Source organism: Python bivittatus, unplaced genomic scaffold (assembly GCF_059951505.1).
Source record: "Python bivittatus isolate LINGU-HERP-01145 unplaced genomic scaffold, Pbiv_v1 ctg000020_np1212, whole genome shotgun sequence".
Classification (NCBI taxonomy): domain Eukaryota; kingdom Metazoa; phylum Chordata; class Lepidosauria; order Squamata; family Pythonidae; genus Python; species Python bivittatus.
This window is the reverse complement of record NW_028277030.1, coordinates 55,559,328-55,577,114: the sequence shown is the minus strand read 5'-3', so window position 1 is coordinate 55,577,114 and position 17,787 is coordinate 55,559,328. Positions and strand designations below refer to the sequence as shown.

The 17,787-nt window shown below is 36.0% G+C and overlaps 1 protein-coding gene across 1 annotated transcript in view; it reads right to left on the bottom strand.

The window, feature by feature from the left end:
- Window positions 1-17,787, bottom strand: part of GRIK2 (glutamate ionotropic receptor kainate type subunit 2) — a 617,875-nt gene that overhangs the window by 175,561 nt on the left and 424,527 nt on the right. Inside the window, exon 12 of the mRNA XM_088138810.1 lies at window positions 12,195-12,401. Coding sequence (XP_087994936.1) covers window positions 12,195-12,401 — 207 coding nt within the window. The remainder of the gene's footprint in view (window positions 1-12,194; window positions 12,402-17,787) is intronic.

Sequence of the window (17,787 nt, the reverse complement as noted above, 5' to 3'; positions counted from 1 at the left end):
TATTAAAATTATCTAAATATCCAGAATAATACCATGCAGTGTAACTGGTCTTGTGAGTCCAGAATGATCTACCATGTATTTGTATTTTTAGTAATACAGCACGGATTTTTTACATCATTCAGTCATATTATAAATAAGTTGTTGATGTATAAAATTAAAATGAATGCAATCTTAAAAGGGTACTTTGCTTTACTTCAGGTGTGTGCTTACCAATATTTACTAAATAATCATGCTCAGCACTTTAATATGTGAAGAAAAATGGCTATATAAATAAGCATTTATATAGACATAAATCAGCATCTTAATGAAAGATGTAAGTATCTATATAATCTACTAAATAGGAAAAATTGTTAAATTCATAACAATTGGAACCATGTTCATTTGTCTGGTGGATTCATTCTTCTGTAGTCTTTAATTTAGTTAGGGAAATCAAGGATCCTTCTAAGCTACCTAGTTAAGATGTAATTAAGGGGCACTGTTTATGATAGATCCAGTATTTCTTGGAGGAAAATTTCAGAAAGTGATGGTGGCTGGCTTTGGCTCAACAAATAACTACTGTCTTGCAGTGTCTTTTGGGAATCCAACCTGACCTCCACCATTGGGAAGGATCATGCAGAGTTTTGGAGTTTGGCACCATCAATACATTTATAACACCCACCCCAGGCAGTTTTATATGGAATAACAGAGCCCGATCTAAGCAACTTTTGCCTTGCTCACAATTTTCACCCCTCTGTGTGTACACATATATAGGAACAGACCCAAATACCAACACACAGCCTTTCTCAGTAATGTTGGGATTTCCTTGGAGTAATATATCAATAGTGACTTTCGTTCTAGCTCACAAACTAGCCAACAAAATTGTCAGATTGGCAGCACATGTATATTAAAATATTAGTTTTAAATTAACTAATATAAAGCATGTTTTGATGCATTTATCAAAGAGAGAGAGAGAGAGAGAGAGAAAAAAATTGTATGAATTCTACAGATCTTAGAAAATATAACAATGCATACAACGAAAAAATAATGAAGTTCCTTTATATTAATATTCTATGTGTTGCAATGAAAAAAGTGGGAAAGAGATGCAAATAAAACAATAAATAAAGCAGGATATAAATCTAATACATAAATAAATATTGGTGCAAAGGAACCAGTGATTAATTAACAAATGTGTCACAATCATCAAATTTGTCAGAATGAAGAAAGCAGCATCACAGTTTTATGATGCAGGTTCTACTTTTCTTGGGCATTCATGCAATGCACATAGACAAGGTCAGGGCTAGCATTATGATGCTCCATCACTGCTTGCATCACTCTGACTCCCCTTGCCCACCCCATGTCAAAGCAACTGGTAGGCTGACCCTGAATGTTCTGCAAAAGTGCAAATCTTTAACCTAATTCCTGAAATTAGGTTTCCCCCAAACTACACGTCTACTGTAAATTCTGGAAGGATCTGTGTTTGGTTCACACAGAACTTGATTGTTCTAAATAAATGTAAATGATAGTAAGAGTCTTTAGAATTCCTTAGAGGACAGAGAACAATCATGTAAAGTTAAAACAAAGCTTTGGCTCACATAGAGTTGTTAAATGATAAGTTAAAGACACTTGCTGTCACCAAAATCAAAGTAGCAAGGGCAAAACTAATGGGCTTGCTTGGGTCATAACAAATAGTGCTGAAGATTAAAAGAAAAAGAAAAATCAGACTCTTTGATACAGAGTCTCAGGGGCACAGCAATTGGACAATATAGTGTAAAAGTCACAGTGATCTTTTCCGATTTATTATACATTTATACAATACATTTCCTAAGCCCAGCCAATGGAAATCAGGGGCAAGAAGAATAGTAATATCACAATACTGATAACTTTAACAAGAAAAAAAAATGAAACTCTAGCTCCCAAAGAACATTAGGCACTAACATATCCATATACACTCCAGGATAAACAATTAAGGTGCCAATTGCTAATAATTGTTAATAGCTGGCTAAAAAGTGATCAAGAAAGAACAATGGCTGATGATTTGATTAGTTAGCTTTTGGAGATATACCAAAGATGCTTAATTTAATATAATTGATAATGATTAAGCATAAAGACAAAATTCAGGCATAAAACAATCATGTTGAAACTCATGCTAAATAATTCTATGCCACAACATAAAAACATAATCTGGACAGATAGCCTTCAAAGAGCTAAAGAGATATAACAAAAGGAAACCATTATGCAAGGTTTGAAAAATACAATAATGAAATAAGCATTATGAAATAAAGATTTTTTTTAAAAAACCAACCAATATAAAGACAAAATTGAATACAGAAGCTCAGAATGGTGTTTCAGGTCATATTGATTTTAAAATATCTGATGCCCTTCTAACCACCTATGGCATTTATGGTTAATAAGTGATATGGTTGAGCAACATGTATCACTCTATATTAAACAAACAAAAACTAAATGTCAAGAAAAGAATTCTGAAAAAAATATTCAGCCATTATCAATACCAGTATAAAGTGACACAGTCCTTTCTTATCATCTCAGTCATTCTTACATGAAGTTTCATTGATAGACTGAAGTAGTCTATCTTCTTGAGTGAGTTCTGTGTTTATCTTCCCCCCCTTGGTACGTGTATATATTCAGGGCTTTAAATAAAATTCTCTGGGTGATAGAAACAAAAGCCCAAGAAGGATCTCTGATAAAGATTTTTACACTCTAGAAAATGAGTGTTGCAGAAAGTACCTCATAAATTTCATGCCCTTCATTGTCTATAGACTAATGCTGAGAGTATGAGGAATAAACAAGATGAACAAAAGAGCAAAAATGATTTAATAGAAATAGCATTGGGATGATTTGTATGACTAGATTATAGTAATGGAAGGCTACATTTTGTCCAAAAAAAAACAAAAAACAACAACCCAGAAATAACAGAAAAGCAGGAAGAGTTGAACTGTATATTAAAAAATATACATCTCTGCTTAGAAATCCAAATGAATAAACTTGTTAATGCTGTAGAGAGCATCTGGGTTAAAATAAGTGGAGGAGCAAATAAAAACAACACTGCTGTTGGTGTCTCCTTCCAACAAAGAAAAGATGTGACTACCCATTCCAGAAGCATGCTACAGACCTTTCAAAGGGCATGGTCATAGTGTTCACTTGTGGGATGACAACAGTCAGAGGCAGGGAAACAAACAAATACTGTATAAAGGGACTTTTATTAGAAAAATCTTACAATTTTTTTTCTTTACAAAAAAGATAATTTTGTCTCTTATTATGTTTGAAACCTAATTATTTTACTTGATAGATCCTAATCCTGTCTCAACTTGTCTATTATCTATAGTATTACCTTATCTTTTCTATGGTTTCTATTATTATCTACAGCTCTATCATTTACAGTTCCATATCTTGCACCATACAATTCTATATTTGATAGTCCTTTGGTCTATAATCTGCAACTCTGAGTTTGTAGATTTTCTTTCTTCCTATATTTTGCTTTATACTATTTTTTGCTTTGCTTCCTTAACTTTGAATTTTCTCATCTGTTCCTTCAGGCGTATGCCGGTCCTGACTCACTTGTGTGGGCTGCTGTAGTTGGTTGGATGTTTTAAATGAAAAGTTGAGGGTTTTGTAGGATGCTCCTGGAAGGCTGCAGCTGCTGTTCTGGATCATATTACATCCTGAAGATGCCAATGCTCTAAGCTGATATGGTGGTGTTGGTGGCCAGAGGTCTGGTCTGCAAATGCCCATGTTTGGACTGCTTGGACTTGCCAACATCTGGACCTTTTGGATGCCAGTGTCTGGGTGGCTGAAATCCCAACAACTAAGCCACCTGCCATTGCCCTGGACTTGGCTAATATATGGTCACTCTGTTGCAGCCAACACTTTTTAATGCTGATTTTGCCTCCTTTCTTTTATGCCGAGGCTGACTTGGTCTGCTCAACATGATCAGGAATTTCAACCTGTCCATCATCTGTCAGACCCTCTAGGTAACCAGATCATGAAATCAACTTCACAGGAAGGTTAAAAATATATATTTTTAGATTGACTACAATAACAGAAGTCTGATTGTGCTGTACCTCCTCCTTCTTCATATAGTACAGTGAATTAGGGGTGTGTCTGTAATGCGTTGTAAGAGTAGCCTTGAGAAATTGGAAGAAGAGACTCAGCCAAGACAACTGTCAGATGAAAGAAATTTGAGTTCAAGGAAGAAATGAAATTTGAGAAAGTATCTCAGGGTTGACCCTCCCTAGTTCTCTTTTAGATAGAGGGAGGGAGGGAGGGAGGGAGGGAGGGAGGGGGAGGCACATTCAGACTTGCAAGATTCTGTTACTATAACCTTATAATAAAAGTAGTATTAGCTTTCATAACTTTGGTTTCCTAGTCTGGTCTATCTCAAAGGGCTGACAATGACTGAGCCACTTCAAAATGTTACCTGACAGTTCTGCTTTTAAAAATGCTTCAGGTCATTTTATTTAGGAAACAGTTTCTGCATATCTCCATCAAGGTCATCATCCTTACTCTCTACACCACTCCACTCAGTTCTTTGCCTCCTTTCTTCAAAAAAGCAAATTTTAAACAGAACAATTATAAGTAAGATCCCATGGCAGGGAAGATGAACAGGAAAAGGTGTTCAAAAAGGGTGAGAGTATCTAAAGAAAGAAATAGTAACGCAACTGCAAAAATTCCAGTAAGGGGAAAAAATGGAACACAGCAAAAGAAACTAACGTAGTTACCAAGAAAAAAAAAGTTCAACAAAGATCTGAAAATGAAATGGAAATGGAAAAGGGGCAGGTCACAGTTCCACAGTCTGGAAATGTAGAACTGTGGTCAGGTAATCAAAAATTCAGAATTAGTGAGATTAGTAAAGGATGTTAAGAATAACAAAAAAAGCTATTTTGGATATATTCAGAATAAAAAGAAAAGGGGAAAAATCAGTTGAAGGCAAAAAGCTAACAGGTAACAAAGGAAAGCAAACCTATTCCACTTCTATTTTGGTCCAGCTGGCTCCAACAAAAAACTGTGTTCCATCAGAAAACTATGATGAACAAGGAATGGGGAAAGACTGAACCTTGAGGAGGACAGAAGCACAGTCAGGGACTATCCCTTTACTTTGAATGAGATTAAATCTTCAGGATCAAATGAACTGCATCTGAGAGTACTATAGGAACTACTTTCGTGTTATCTTTGAAAATTTCTGGAGAACTGTTAAAGTGAAGATAACTGGAAGATCCAGCAAACTAGAGACCAGTCACAGCTAGCAAAATGTTAGCATGTGTGCATTGCCTCACACAGCAATACTCAGAACTCATTTCACTGGTACAGACCAATAAATCTGATATTGATAACAAGGAAGATTTTACATAAAACATCATAAAGAGATCTATCTGTAAGCATCTTAAAAACTAAGCAGTAATTATCTAAACTTAGTACCAATTTGCTAAGAACAAGTCTTGCCAGACTAACCTTATCTCATTTTCTGAATGGTAATTTTCTTAATCAGTTATGGGAATGCTATAGACAATATCTTGACTTCAGCAAAGCATTTCAAAAAGTATCCAGTGATATGCTTCTGGATAATTTGGATGAAATGGTGATGGAAATTCTTGTCAAACTTACGGACTATATAAAATTTGATAGGATAGCAAATACCCTAGAAGACCAAAATGAAACTTAATAGTCACAAGAACAATTTTTTCCACATAGGAAACAGAAATAACATGCCTTGGAATAGGATATGAGATACAGTATCTGGCTTGGAAATTATAGTTGCAACTATATATATATATATATATATATATATATATATATACACATACATACATACACATACATACATACACACACACACATACATACATACATACATACATACATCTTAGACTAGTAATTAACTGCAAGCTGAATGTAAGCCAGTGTAGTTGTAAGAAGGGCAGTTGCAATTTTAGGCTTCATCAACAAAGGTATATAGGTAGACATCACTTAGCAACTGCCTTGGGCAGCGATTGTTCAAAGTTACAACAGTGATGAAAAAGTAACTTGCGACCAATGCCCACATTTAGAACCTTCACAGCATCTCTCTCTGTCACATGTTTGCCATTACAGTCAGTTAGCATGATGGAACGTATCTATGAAGAGGAGGGTGATGCGAGAGATCAAGACTATCAGGAAGGAGGGGAAAGGAGACAAAGAGCGAAAGAGGTTCAGGATAGCCACTCCCTAGAATCTCCCAGGGTATATCCACTTGTTGCAGTAGTATAGATTTGGTCTGGCAAGACTAACTAACTGTAAAGGATAACTAAAGGATGAATAACTGCAAAGGATAAATAAAGGAACTTTACTCAGCTGGACTGTTTCACTGTTGTTCTTGGGCTGGGCCTGACAGTTCACAATGTCCTGTGCCTGACCTGTTTGTTTTTGTTTCATTGTTTTGTTGTTTTACTCTTTTATTATTGTTTTATAGTAATTTGTTTTATTGTTGTTGTGAGCCACCCAGAGTTGCTTAAGATGAGCAGCCATATAAATCTTTTAAATAAAGTAAATAATAACTAAATAATAAACCGTTGGTGTGTTCTCCACCCCACCCCACCCCCACCCCCATTTGTCCTCCTTTCCAATTGTCCATGCCTTCCTTTGCCTGTTCAGACAGCTAGTAACCCTAGGTATGTTTAGCCCTGAGAACAGACGACTGAGGAAGAAAGTTATGATTTTTGTACATTCTAAGCACAGGACAGAGAAAAATAGATTTAAATTGTACGAAGGCAAATTCTGATGGAATGTTAGAGAAACATTTTGCTTTTGCTGACTTTTACTGCTTTATTATTATTACTATTTTTTATGTGTCTATAGCCAGAGTCCATCAAGACTGGTACAAGGTATAAGAATTAGGTTACTTAGTACTTGGATGGGGAACCACTAAAAAATCCTAAGGACGTATGCATTTGGTAGGTCCCAGGAGGCGGGCCTTCTCTGCCGTGGCTCCCTCCTTGTGGAACATTCTCCCCCCTGAAGTGAGGCTCGCCCCTTCCCTGCTGTTGTTTAGGAAGTCCCTCAAGACCTGGCTGTGTCACCAGGCCTGGGGGTCTTTGGATACTGGAGACACTCTTAGATGGCTCCACTGTAATTGATATTCTGCTCTCTCCATGGACTTTGTATATTTTAAAATCTATTTTTTTAAAATGTGTGATAATGTTTTTATTCTAATAATAACTTTTTATCTTTTTATCATGCCTGTTTTTATTCACTTGTTATTTTATTTTAATTGTTTTACACTGCCCAGAATCGCTTTGCGTGAGATGGGCAGCTATATAAATGTGATGCATATATAAAATAAAATAAATAAATATCAATTGTTACTAACTACACCTTTTCCTGGGCAGACCTGGCCTTGCCACAGCAATTTATGTACTGGTAACCTCAAGGCTGAACTACGGTAATATACTCTACATGGCACTCCCCTTGATTTTATTTATTTTTTTTTTTTTTAAGAAACAGCAGCTAGTGCAGAAAGCTCTGGCTAGATTACTCAAATAGGCCTACCCAAACTTGATTTTCTGGTAAGAACTGTTATTATAAAGATGCAGGCATTCCTTGTAGTAGTGCCTCCCATATAGAACAAATTTCCAATGTACACTAGGCTGCCTTCTGTTAGAAGTATGTTGTATTAAATTACATTAAAATAAACAGTAAAACTAAAAATAAATTGAATTAAAATTATCTCTTTCTCAGGCCTTCTCTTGATTTTCTTCTTTACTTTTCATCAGATGTCCTAAAGATGATCACTTATTAAATAACTGATAGTTTTATTTGTTTTACTGTTTTTTAATTTATTTTTTATTTCAACACTTCTGTTATACTGCCAAGAAATGCAGTATATGATGAAATCAACTCTGGAGGCGAATATGTGTAGCTCAGGGTTGAACTGTGGAGTCCTTGGGGTTCTCTGAGCTTAGAAATCATCTCTATCAAGCTATTTTTATCTGGATCAACTTCATTTCATAATTCCAAAGCCCAGCTTTGCTGGCTCTTAGATTCATAAGAAAGGAAAATGAAGGCAACATTCTTCTTATTATTTCAAATTTCAGGAAGACTCATTCAAACAGTAATTTGAAACCAAAACAATAGGCCCATCTGATTCCCAATTCCTTAAGCCAAACAAGGAGAATGGAAGAGCAACAGTATTGGAAGCTGCTGAGAAGTGGAAGAAAATCAACTTGGTCATACCATGTCTTTCATTCAATTAGAAGAGTCATTAAAGAACTCCCAGACAGAAGTAGAAAATCAACTTCATGCTGAAGTGTCTAGAACTGGTTGGTAACCCACTTTACCAATCAGTTCCAGGCAATTCACCATGAATTTGATTAACACATTTAATCAGCTAGCCCTGAAATGGCAAGTTAGATGTAAACCAAAAATTATTGAAATTGCTTGACTCAAGAAAAGGTTTCTGTTTATAATTAAGTCACTTTCAGTTAATAAAATAAATGTACTGGCAATTGCAATATAAAGATGTACAAAAGTGCCCTTAAGTATAATTGAAAAGAGCTGATGTATTAAGAATTGTAACTGGTCATTCTCAACAGTGACTTATTAAAAAGAAGCTGCTGTGAGACAGAACATTTGCCAAGCACAGATGTAGTTGTCAAATGTGCAAATGTTTATTTCCTTGGGCCAGCTTGGAGTTAAAATCCAATGTGAACACCTCATTATTATTCTACCTGAGTCAGCAAGGACACATTGCTCAGCATATGGCCAGCACTGTTTATGGGTTTCATGGGATCTGCAGGAGAGTCAGAGTCAAAGCAACACATGCTTTTCTTGGACAGGAGGACAAGGAGGATGGAAGATGCTCAAGAGGTTCTTGGTCCTATGCAAATTAATCAAGTGAAACATTGCAGGTAGCATGTGGCCTACATGATTGGTACTGTTTTACCAAGAACAGTGCAAGAGTCAGAATAATTAATTAATAATTTCTACTTTTAATTTAGCTCAACCAGCTTTTCAGTTTTTTAAAATCATAACATTTGTGCAAACATGCATTTCTTCCTAATTACCAGGTGGTAAAATGCTACTACCAAGTACAGAGACCCTATTTAAAGATTCCTGGCAATGAATTTATTCTACTTTCAAAAAGATGACTAAGCAATTTGTCCCAAATTCAGTATGGAAAAATGGCTATATATCTGCAAATATGTATCTGGCCTGAAATGGACTATAAAACAACCAACAGAAATAGTTGTATAAATGTGTGAGAGAGTATGTGTGTGCATTCCCCTGACAATATCTATTTTTTTCATAGACAAGTATTTGGTGGGGAAGGGGATATTCATGAAATCAGAAATATGGCCAAGAAACAACAAGAATAAATTGTGATCTATTTGTGAAGTAGACTTCAGTTTCTGCTGTTTCTAAACACTGTATGAACCTTACCAACTTATATATCTCAACATCAAAAGAAGTTTCTTACCGCAACAGCTTCAGAAAATGTAACAAACTAAAGAACACAAACTGGAAAAAATATAAATGTATTTCAAAATAGTAGTAGCTGAAATTCAGATTCTTGAGGTAAATTTCTGTATTTGGTGACCTTTTTTTTAATTTCTGCATTTAAGAATATTACAGTATATGTATTTGTGTGTGTGTGTGTGTGCGTGCATGCATCTGTGTACACAAACACAGAGGTACACATCCTTAGAGATCCTTATTATAATACAGAGAGAAAGAAAGAGAGAGAGAGAACATTATACTGTATATAGGCTGAGAAAGTCACAGAACGGAAAGAAAAGGGAGGAGAATATTTTTAAAAAAACAGAAATGAGGACAAATGGAAACAAATTGCTTGCTAGCTAGAACCAGAAGCTCGGGAGGCTGTATTGATGACCATCTTCATTAATCATTCCCTTGACTTAAAGCAACCACTTCAGGGTGAGATATAAATCAATTTGATTACTTGTGTAAGTGTTCACCAATGTGAGAAATTGGTTGCACAATCTACACCTTCCAGCTGAGTGGTATATATCTTTTATCTAAAGAGAGGCTTTTGTTAGGCAACCTACATTTTCTTGACTTCTGATTGTGTAAAAGAGGGAAATATAAGTTGTGTTGGGGATGGGGGGGGGGACTGAAGGCAGGATACAACAAGAAAGTAAAAACACAGAGAGAAAGATATGCTGTTCTAATTTCCCATCCCCTCCACGTGGTTTAACTATAAAGGTTATCATTTGGGATTATTTAAGCCTGTTATGTCTTAATTAGGAACAGAGATATGGCATTTTTCAAAGTTAGAATTAATTTCTGAAAGTAGCTTGCAATTATTACTGTCTAAAAGCCATATTAGAATATGTATGTAGTCATTTGGGAACTAAAGGCTAAAGGAGGCTACTCCTGCTTGTAGCTTTGAAAAAAAAAAAAAGCAAAAAGTCATACTGTTTTTGATGTGTGACCTTTGAAAAGAAATCATTTATACTATTTTTGCTACAGAAAATGCAGACAAAATTGTAATTTGTGTTTTAATGCAGCCTTCCCCACTCTGAATCCCTTCAGATATGCTGTGATTCAATTTATCTTAAGCCCAGCCAATGTTTCAAATCAAACACAGCTTATATAATGTTAAATATTCTGTTAGTTCTCTCTGGTAATATACTATAGTTTAAACTTAAGAATTCAAGATAATATGCTTGACAGGAAGCTGTATCCATGAGTTGTATCCACACCATTACACTTTAATGAGAAGATCCATTAAAAGTATATCTAACATGTGAATCTAAGGAATAACTGGACAGAGAACTGAAAGAAGAGGCCTCAAATGATAGGAAGAAGATCTAACAAGATTTGAAAGCCTTTATGAAAGTAATTGATTGCCCCATCACTATAATAAGCTGCTCTTTGCTTAAGACAACATTCTTTCCAATGAAAAGTATCTTCCTGAATGACAGAACCATCTCCTTTTTTGTTGTATTAAATGGCCGCAACTCTAAGAATCCTTGTTTTAATACCCGTGTTTTTGATCAGATGCCTTGCTAGTGAGTGCTTTGCTGAAGCAAATACAAATCTGACAAAGCACAAAAAGGTGAAGACAATCACCTAATTTTGTTTCCATGGAACCAGATTCAATTGGTACTACCTACTGAGAGGGTATGTTTTAAAAGCTATAAAGTGAAGGGATGCCTGACTTACTCAATTATAAACAATTGCTTGTAATGTTATCTGTTTTGATTCACATTAAATTACCCTGGTGTTCCATTATACATTGAGATTTCTGTCTGACTATCTATTTGATTTCTTAGATGATATTTTAAATAGAAGAGACAGGACACTTCTCAGAATATGCTAATGAAAGACAATACGATACATTATAAAGAGTATATGTGGATTCCTCTTGGAAACAGAATTAAGTATAGTATCACAAAAAGGATTTGATTGTTCCTGAAGTTCCATCTACAGAATCATGCATGTTCAACTGTTTAAGCACTGTTATTTAGAAATAAGCTCCCCAAAAGGATTAATAGTAATATAAAAGGCCAAGTCAATATATTTGAGGGTAAAATCTTGTATCTCCTTATATGGCAATAAGCCTTACTGAATTCAGAGGGACTTAGTTCCAAATAGGGGTACACAGAATTGCAGTTCTAAAGTTTTCCTCTGTAAGTTATAGAAATAAAATAACATCCATAGCAATAACAAATGAAATTATAAGATACATTTAGCAAAGAAACAGAAAAGTGAACGGTGGGGTGGGGGAAATAAAGGCCTTAAGATATCAAATTTGGCACTAGACTGGGAATGGACTTTCAGAACTGGGATGTTACATATACCTATCAACATATTTGTGTGGAAGAAAGTTCAAACTAACTTTTAAAATGAAGACTACACATATTGTTGACTACATGATAGTATTGTTTCTGGATTGTACTACCCCAAATTGTGGAGGAACAAACAACAAATGCCCAATTCCATAAAATTCACCAACAAATAAAGAAGGGAGGTAACCTAGCACAATCTTCGTTTTCTATACATATGATTAGAAATAAAGGGATCTGTAGCTAAAAAGACAAATGATTGGACTTGAATTAGGACCATCACCCTCATCCCATCCACCATAGCCCAATGTTACATAAAATGACAGATCATGTAAATAATCTTTTTTATTTCAGGAAACCTTTCACAAGTTTCTTGTTGAAGGATTATGAAGTCAAATGAGCTCTAAAGTAACTTACATGATCAATTAGTTCTCGAACCATGCCATTCCATTGTCCACTACCATCATCCCGGGCTCCATATTTTCCATCTTCCACCAACCTAATTTCATAGGTAAATCCAAGGAAGGTTGATAGTTCCCTAAGGAGATCGATACAATATCCCTCAAATCTATCATTCCCATATAAAGGTTTATCAGATTTCTTGAACATCACATATGGCTCTTCCTGGAAAAAAAAAAAAGAATATAAATACAGAGAAAATGGAATTCAACTGTTATTTTTTAAGAGACGAATACTTTTCTATGATAGAATTTCTAGAGTTGTAGCAATTCAAAAGAGATATTTTGTAAGTACAAGAGTACATACAAAACACTTCTTTTTAAATCAGTAAAGTCACACCGTCATTTGCAAGGCTGCTTCAGAAGCTATTCCTGGATATATAAATATATATTTATATTTCAAATTTAGATACCGCCCATCTCACAAAGAAGTGACTCTGGGAAGTTCACAATAAAACAACAATAAATATTAATTAAAATACAGTAAAAACAGTATAAAATGCAGTAAAAATATAATAAAACTAAACACATGCACGAATAATAATATCTTCCAAGATGCTGATGATCAGTAAGACATTAACTTATGGGAGCATCTTCAAGGTGTTAGCCACCCTCAGGGTTGGTTGCCCCATTTTTTGCCCAATGCCAGTTGGCACAGCCAGGTCTTGACTGCTTTCCAGAAGGACAAAGCCTCCTTCACCTCTGGGGGGAGAGTATTCCATAGGGTGGGGGCCATGGCAGAGAAGGCTCTCTTTCTGGACCCCACCAGTTGACATTCTTTCATTGACACGATCTGTAGCATACCCTCTCTGCCTAACTGGGTGGGACGGGTGGATATAATGGGGGTGAGACGGTCCCTCAGGTAACCCAGTCCCCTGCCATGTAGGGCTTTACAGGTGATAACCAACACCTTGAATTGGACCCAGAAGCAAACTGGGACCCAATGCAGCTCACACAGCAAATGTGTAACATGTGCCATCTTTGGGGCATCTAAAATTGCCCATGGGGCTGCATTTTGAAATAGCTGAAGCTTCAAGATACTTTTCAAGGGTAGCCCCATGTAGAGCGCATTACAATAGTCTATACGGGAGATGACTATGGCATGAGTGATATCCCTTATGTGCACAGAGGTAAGGGTGAATGCTATCTTTATTGAGAGACAACTTACTTTTGATTTATTCAGCTATTACTAGGGGAATATATCTTTCCTAGTTGAATCTGAAATGGGCACTTTCTCCAGTTTAGCAACTGTGATTACATAATTAAAGATAGCAGTTAAACATTATAATTGCTTGGAAATTGAAAGCTGTACAGTATTTACATTTTTCAAAATGTGGATTAATAATAAGAAACAAATGTAATCCAGTGGTTTTATGGATGAGTCATTCATTGTGGACATTACTGAAGTAAACAATGGGCACAATTCTCAAATTTCACCACATCTAAGCTCCATTCAATTATAGCTCAGTAATAGTGCACACACTATCCAAATAAGATATTCTGGCTTCAGCTTCAGGTAGCACTTGGAAAGACCCATCAGAAACCTTGGAGACATAGTGATACTATATGCTAGTACAGATATAATATGATTTGCTATAAAACACTTCTTTATTTTTCTATCATATCGAAATTAAGAATCAGGCTAAATATGTTGATTGACTCTGCTCTTAAAGTACTAGTTATAATTATTACAATCCAGCTACAAACTCTTCATTTTACACACACACACACACACGGACACATTGTGCTTTCACCAGTCAGTACGTTTCATCATTTCTTGGGGTGAGCTAGAGGTACACAGTTGCAAACAGATTTAATTGAGAATTACATGGAGCTAATAATCTCTTTCTTTCTGAATCTCCAATTGTGACTGCTTTCTAAAATCATACTAAACCTGCTAGTCTCTGAAGATACCTAGCCCACTAAGTAATGCATTGAATTGCAAACATTCCCAACAATTGACAGAACACTGGCAATTATTGGATAGGGACTCACAATATAAAACAAATACAAAACTTTTGCTAATATTCCAGGACCTGTTTCTTGAAAATAAGCAAGTGGAAACAGTGGAAAATCTCTTTCATTCCAATAAAAATGGCCAGCAACTGTATCTGCTGTAGAGTTATGTTAACAAATTATAGAGGTTAGTGGACCAATACCGTATACCTATACCCATAATGAGAGGACAGTTGGTCAAAACACACCAAGATGAAATGTCAACTGATTCCTAGCTAGATTTGCATTGGGAGGAATAAAAATAGGTAAGTCAATGAAATTCTCCTTCCAACTTCCTTAGCTACTCTGCAAAACAGATTGCTGTGATATGTAAGCCACTGCACCAGAAAGAGATACACAAGTATTTGTCTTATAACATCCAAGGTTTGCTCTCCTTTATAAGTCTCTAGTCAGCAAATAATATAAAACAGTCAAACTCTGAGCTTCAGTAATTTGCAAATTGGAGCTGTGGGAAAAGCAACATTGTCCAGCTCTTTTTGTGGCTTCCCTTGCTAGTGTTCAGACTGACATTGCTCATGAACTTTAAATCCCACTGATCTCAAATGCTCTAATAACATAAACCTATAGATCCAACAAGAATATTGGGGGGGGGGGGGAGAGGAAATCACTTCAGTGTAAAGAATTCAAGATTCTTTAAATGTTGCATGTAGCTTAATACAAGATAACATGTCTGTGCCAGGACAAAGATTTTGTTTTTGAGAGGAGATAATATGCCAGGAAAGTTTCACACCTTCCAGAGTTGCAGCAAAGAAAATTATTTAGACTTGTTCATCATGTCAGCATGTACTGATTGTGTAGCCCAGCAGAGTTCCACAGAGACTAGACACAATCAAAGATCAGTTCACTTGGAAGTGTATGTCTGACCAATTTTCTTGAAGAAGTGATTAGAGTCCCAGAACCCATTCCAGAATAACTGCAAAAACATTCTGTCCTAAGAAAATGAGAATACAGAGCTGATAGGATTTCAAGCCATCAAGTTTACCTACAAGGCTATCACAGGTTTGAAACAGAAGAAGCATATTTTAATAGAAAACATATCAAGCTTGCATTCAAAAGGGGAATGATATGTAATGTATAATTTTAGTGAAAGGATGCAGCTGATACATTGAATAAAAAGGTAAAAAAGGAGAAATGTCTGAAAAATGTATATGAATTTTTGTATGAATGTTCATAAGGAGTTCTAAAAATATTTGCAAAGTAAAGTAGCAAGAAGCAGAATGAAACTTGGTAGTGAAATGGACAACATGTGATTTCTTTCCTATTTAGTCCCTGTCCCTGGAATATTCTTCTGAAAATCTGGAATTCCTCAAGACTCAGCCAGAAGGGATCCCAAGCCCTCAGAAAGTACATCATCTGACCCATCTCTGTGAGAGATGTGCTTCTGGGCCCTTGGTAAAAAGAGTCCAAGATTCCTAATTATGCATTCCATAGTAATGAGATGGGTGCAATCATTGCCCAGGCATCAGAAGGTGGATGTTCAGTCAGCAACCAGGCAAAGGAGTGATCCAGTAAGACAATAAAGATAATGTTTACACCCTTTTCAAAGGCATACAATTCTCTTGTTATGCCCGACTTATTATTATTTTATTATAATCACAAACCTGCAGCCAAATCTTTTTATGCTTCCTTCAAACTAGTATGGGGACGCCTCCATATTATTAAAAATGAACTGCAAATTGAAAATGAGATCTACTGAATTCCCCTCCCACTTTCATTCCTGAACCTATTTTAGTCTCATCCTCTTTCCAATTCTTCAGCAACTACTACTGGATCCTTTCTTTGCTTGTATGGGATTTTCCTAGAGTGAATAAGCTGTTCCTTGAAAAAAGTGAGGGGAAATTCTCACCCATGCAGTACACTCTGTTTCTTCAATGCAGCTCATGTAGTAGTGTGACATTTGCTGCATCATAGCACAACCTTGTAAACGTACTGTGGTTTGTCACCTTAGCCAGATGAGGTGATTTGGGAAGCAACCAGGAGCTGGCTTCCTTAAATAATTACTGCCTTAAGACTCAGTTCTGTAAGTTGAGTAGCTGTTCTGTTGATCCCAGAGACCAGCTAAACTAAATCTATTTAGAGATACCACTTCCTTTTGGATTTGATTAGCTCTTCCCCTTTCTGATTACCACTTTGTTTGGTATTTGCTGTTAAACTAGAAAGGACAGGCAACTTTGTCCTGGTTACATCTTACTAAATTTCAGAAGAACTGCTCACCTCTCTGTCTGCCTCCCCACACTGTAAGCTTTTCAACAGAGGCCTCTTTTTGAATGTCAGCACCATCTAAGATACAACAGAAAGCTAACTGGCAAAGGCCTACTTAACAGTGACATCACAAAGAATGTTTCCACTTAGATGTAGCACCCTTTTACAGAGCTATGCTGCTTTCTATTTCTTTAATTCTGCCCACCACTGTAAGGTATACATGTTTTGAAGTGTTAGTGTAACGTTAGCTTTTTTTTAAGCTAGCTTGGAAACATCTTTGTGGGATATAGTTGTACCTTTAATTTTTTTGTAATTTTTTTTAAATAACTTTTGTAAGTGTTGTAACATTTTTTTTCAACTAACGTTTTGTGGAAGAGCAAGATATCCATCTTGGAATAAAAGTATCTATTCTTGTTGTTTCTTTATCTCAGCATATCCTACTAGAGTCTAACAGACAACCTGATATAATCTGATATAGATAGATATAGATAATACTGATCATTATGATCAGCCACAGTCAATCCACTGCAGGATGAATGCCTCTTCACTGAAGGTTTTTGTTTTGTTTTTTAGTGCCTTCAAGCCAGTATTGACTACTGGTGGTTGCCTGGACTAGTTTTCTTGGCAAGGTTTTTTGGAAGTAGTTTGTCCTTGCCTCCCTTATTTGTTTGTTTGTTTGTTTATTTATTATGCCACCCATCTCTCCGAATAGGTGACTCTGGGCAGCCTCTTCCTAGGACTGAGAGAGAGAGACTAACCTAAAGTCACTCAGCTGCCTTTGTGCCTAAGGCAGGACTAGAACTCACAGTCTCCCAGTTTCCAGCCTGATGCCTTAACTACTACATCAAACTGCCTTTCATCACTAAAAGTTATAGACTGTCATCTAACATGCTGGTCTAGTATGGGTGGTAGACAGATATTTTTGAACTTTCCATCTAGCATTGAAAGAGAGTGACTGGCTCATAGTCACCCAGTTGGTTTTCATGCCTAAGGGAGGATTAAAACCTGGGTTTTCCTGCTTCTAGTCCAGCACCTTAACACTATGCATGATCATCATCCATAAGCAGCTATTCTGCCTTCTATACTGGTGCCAGGTTCTATAAGGTTCTTTTCTTCTGCTGCTGGCATGTTCCTCCTCACAATATATGCTGCTATTTCCATCAAATAGTTTAGGACAGAAATTGTAACTGCCGACAAGAATAAAAACTCTATATTTCTTAGTTTCTTTGTTGTTACTTCTCAGGACAGGCTGAGAAGCTTATAATGATAAACTCAGTGAGTATTTTCTTAAGCAAACTTAAATTTGTTTTATCTCAGTCATTCTTGAGGGCTTT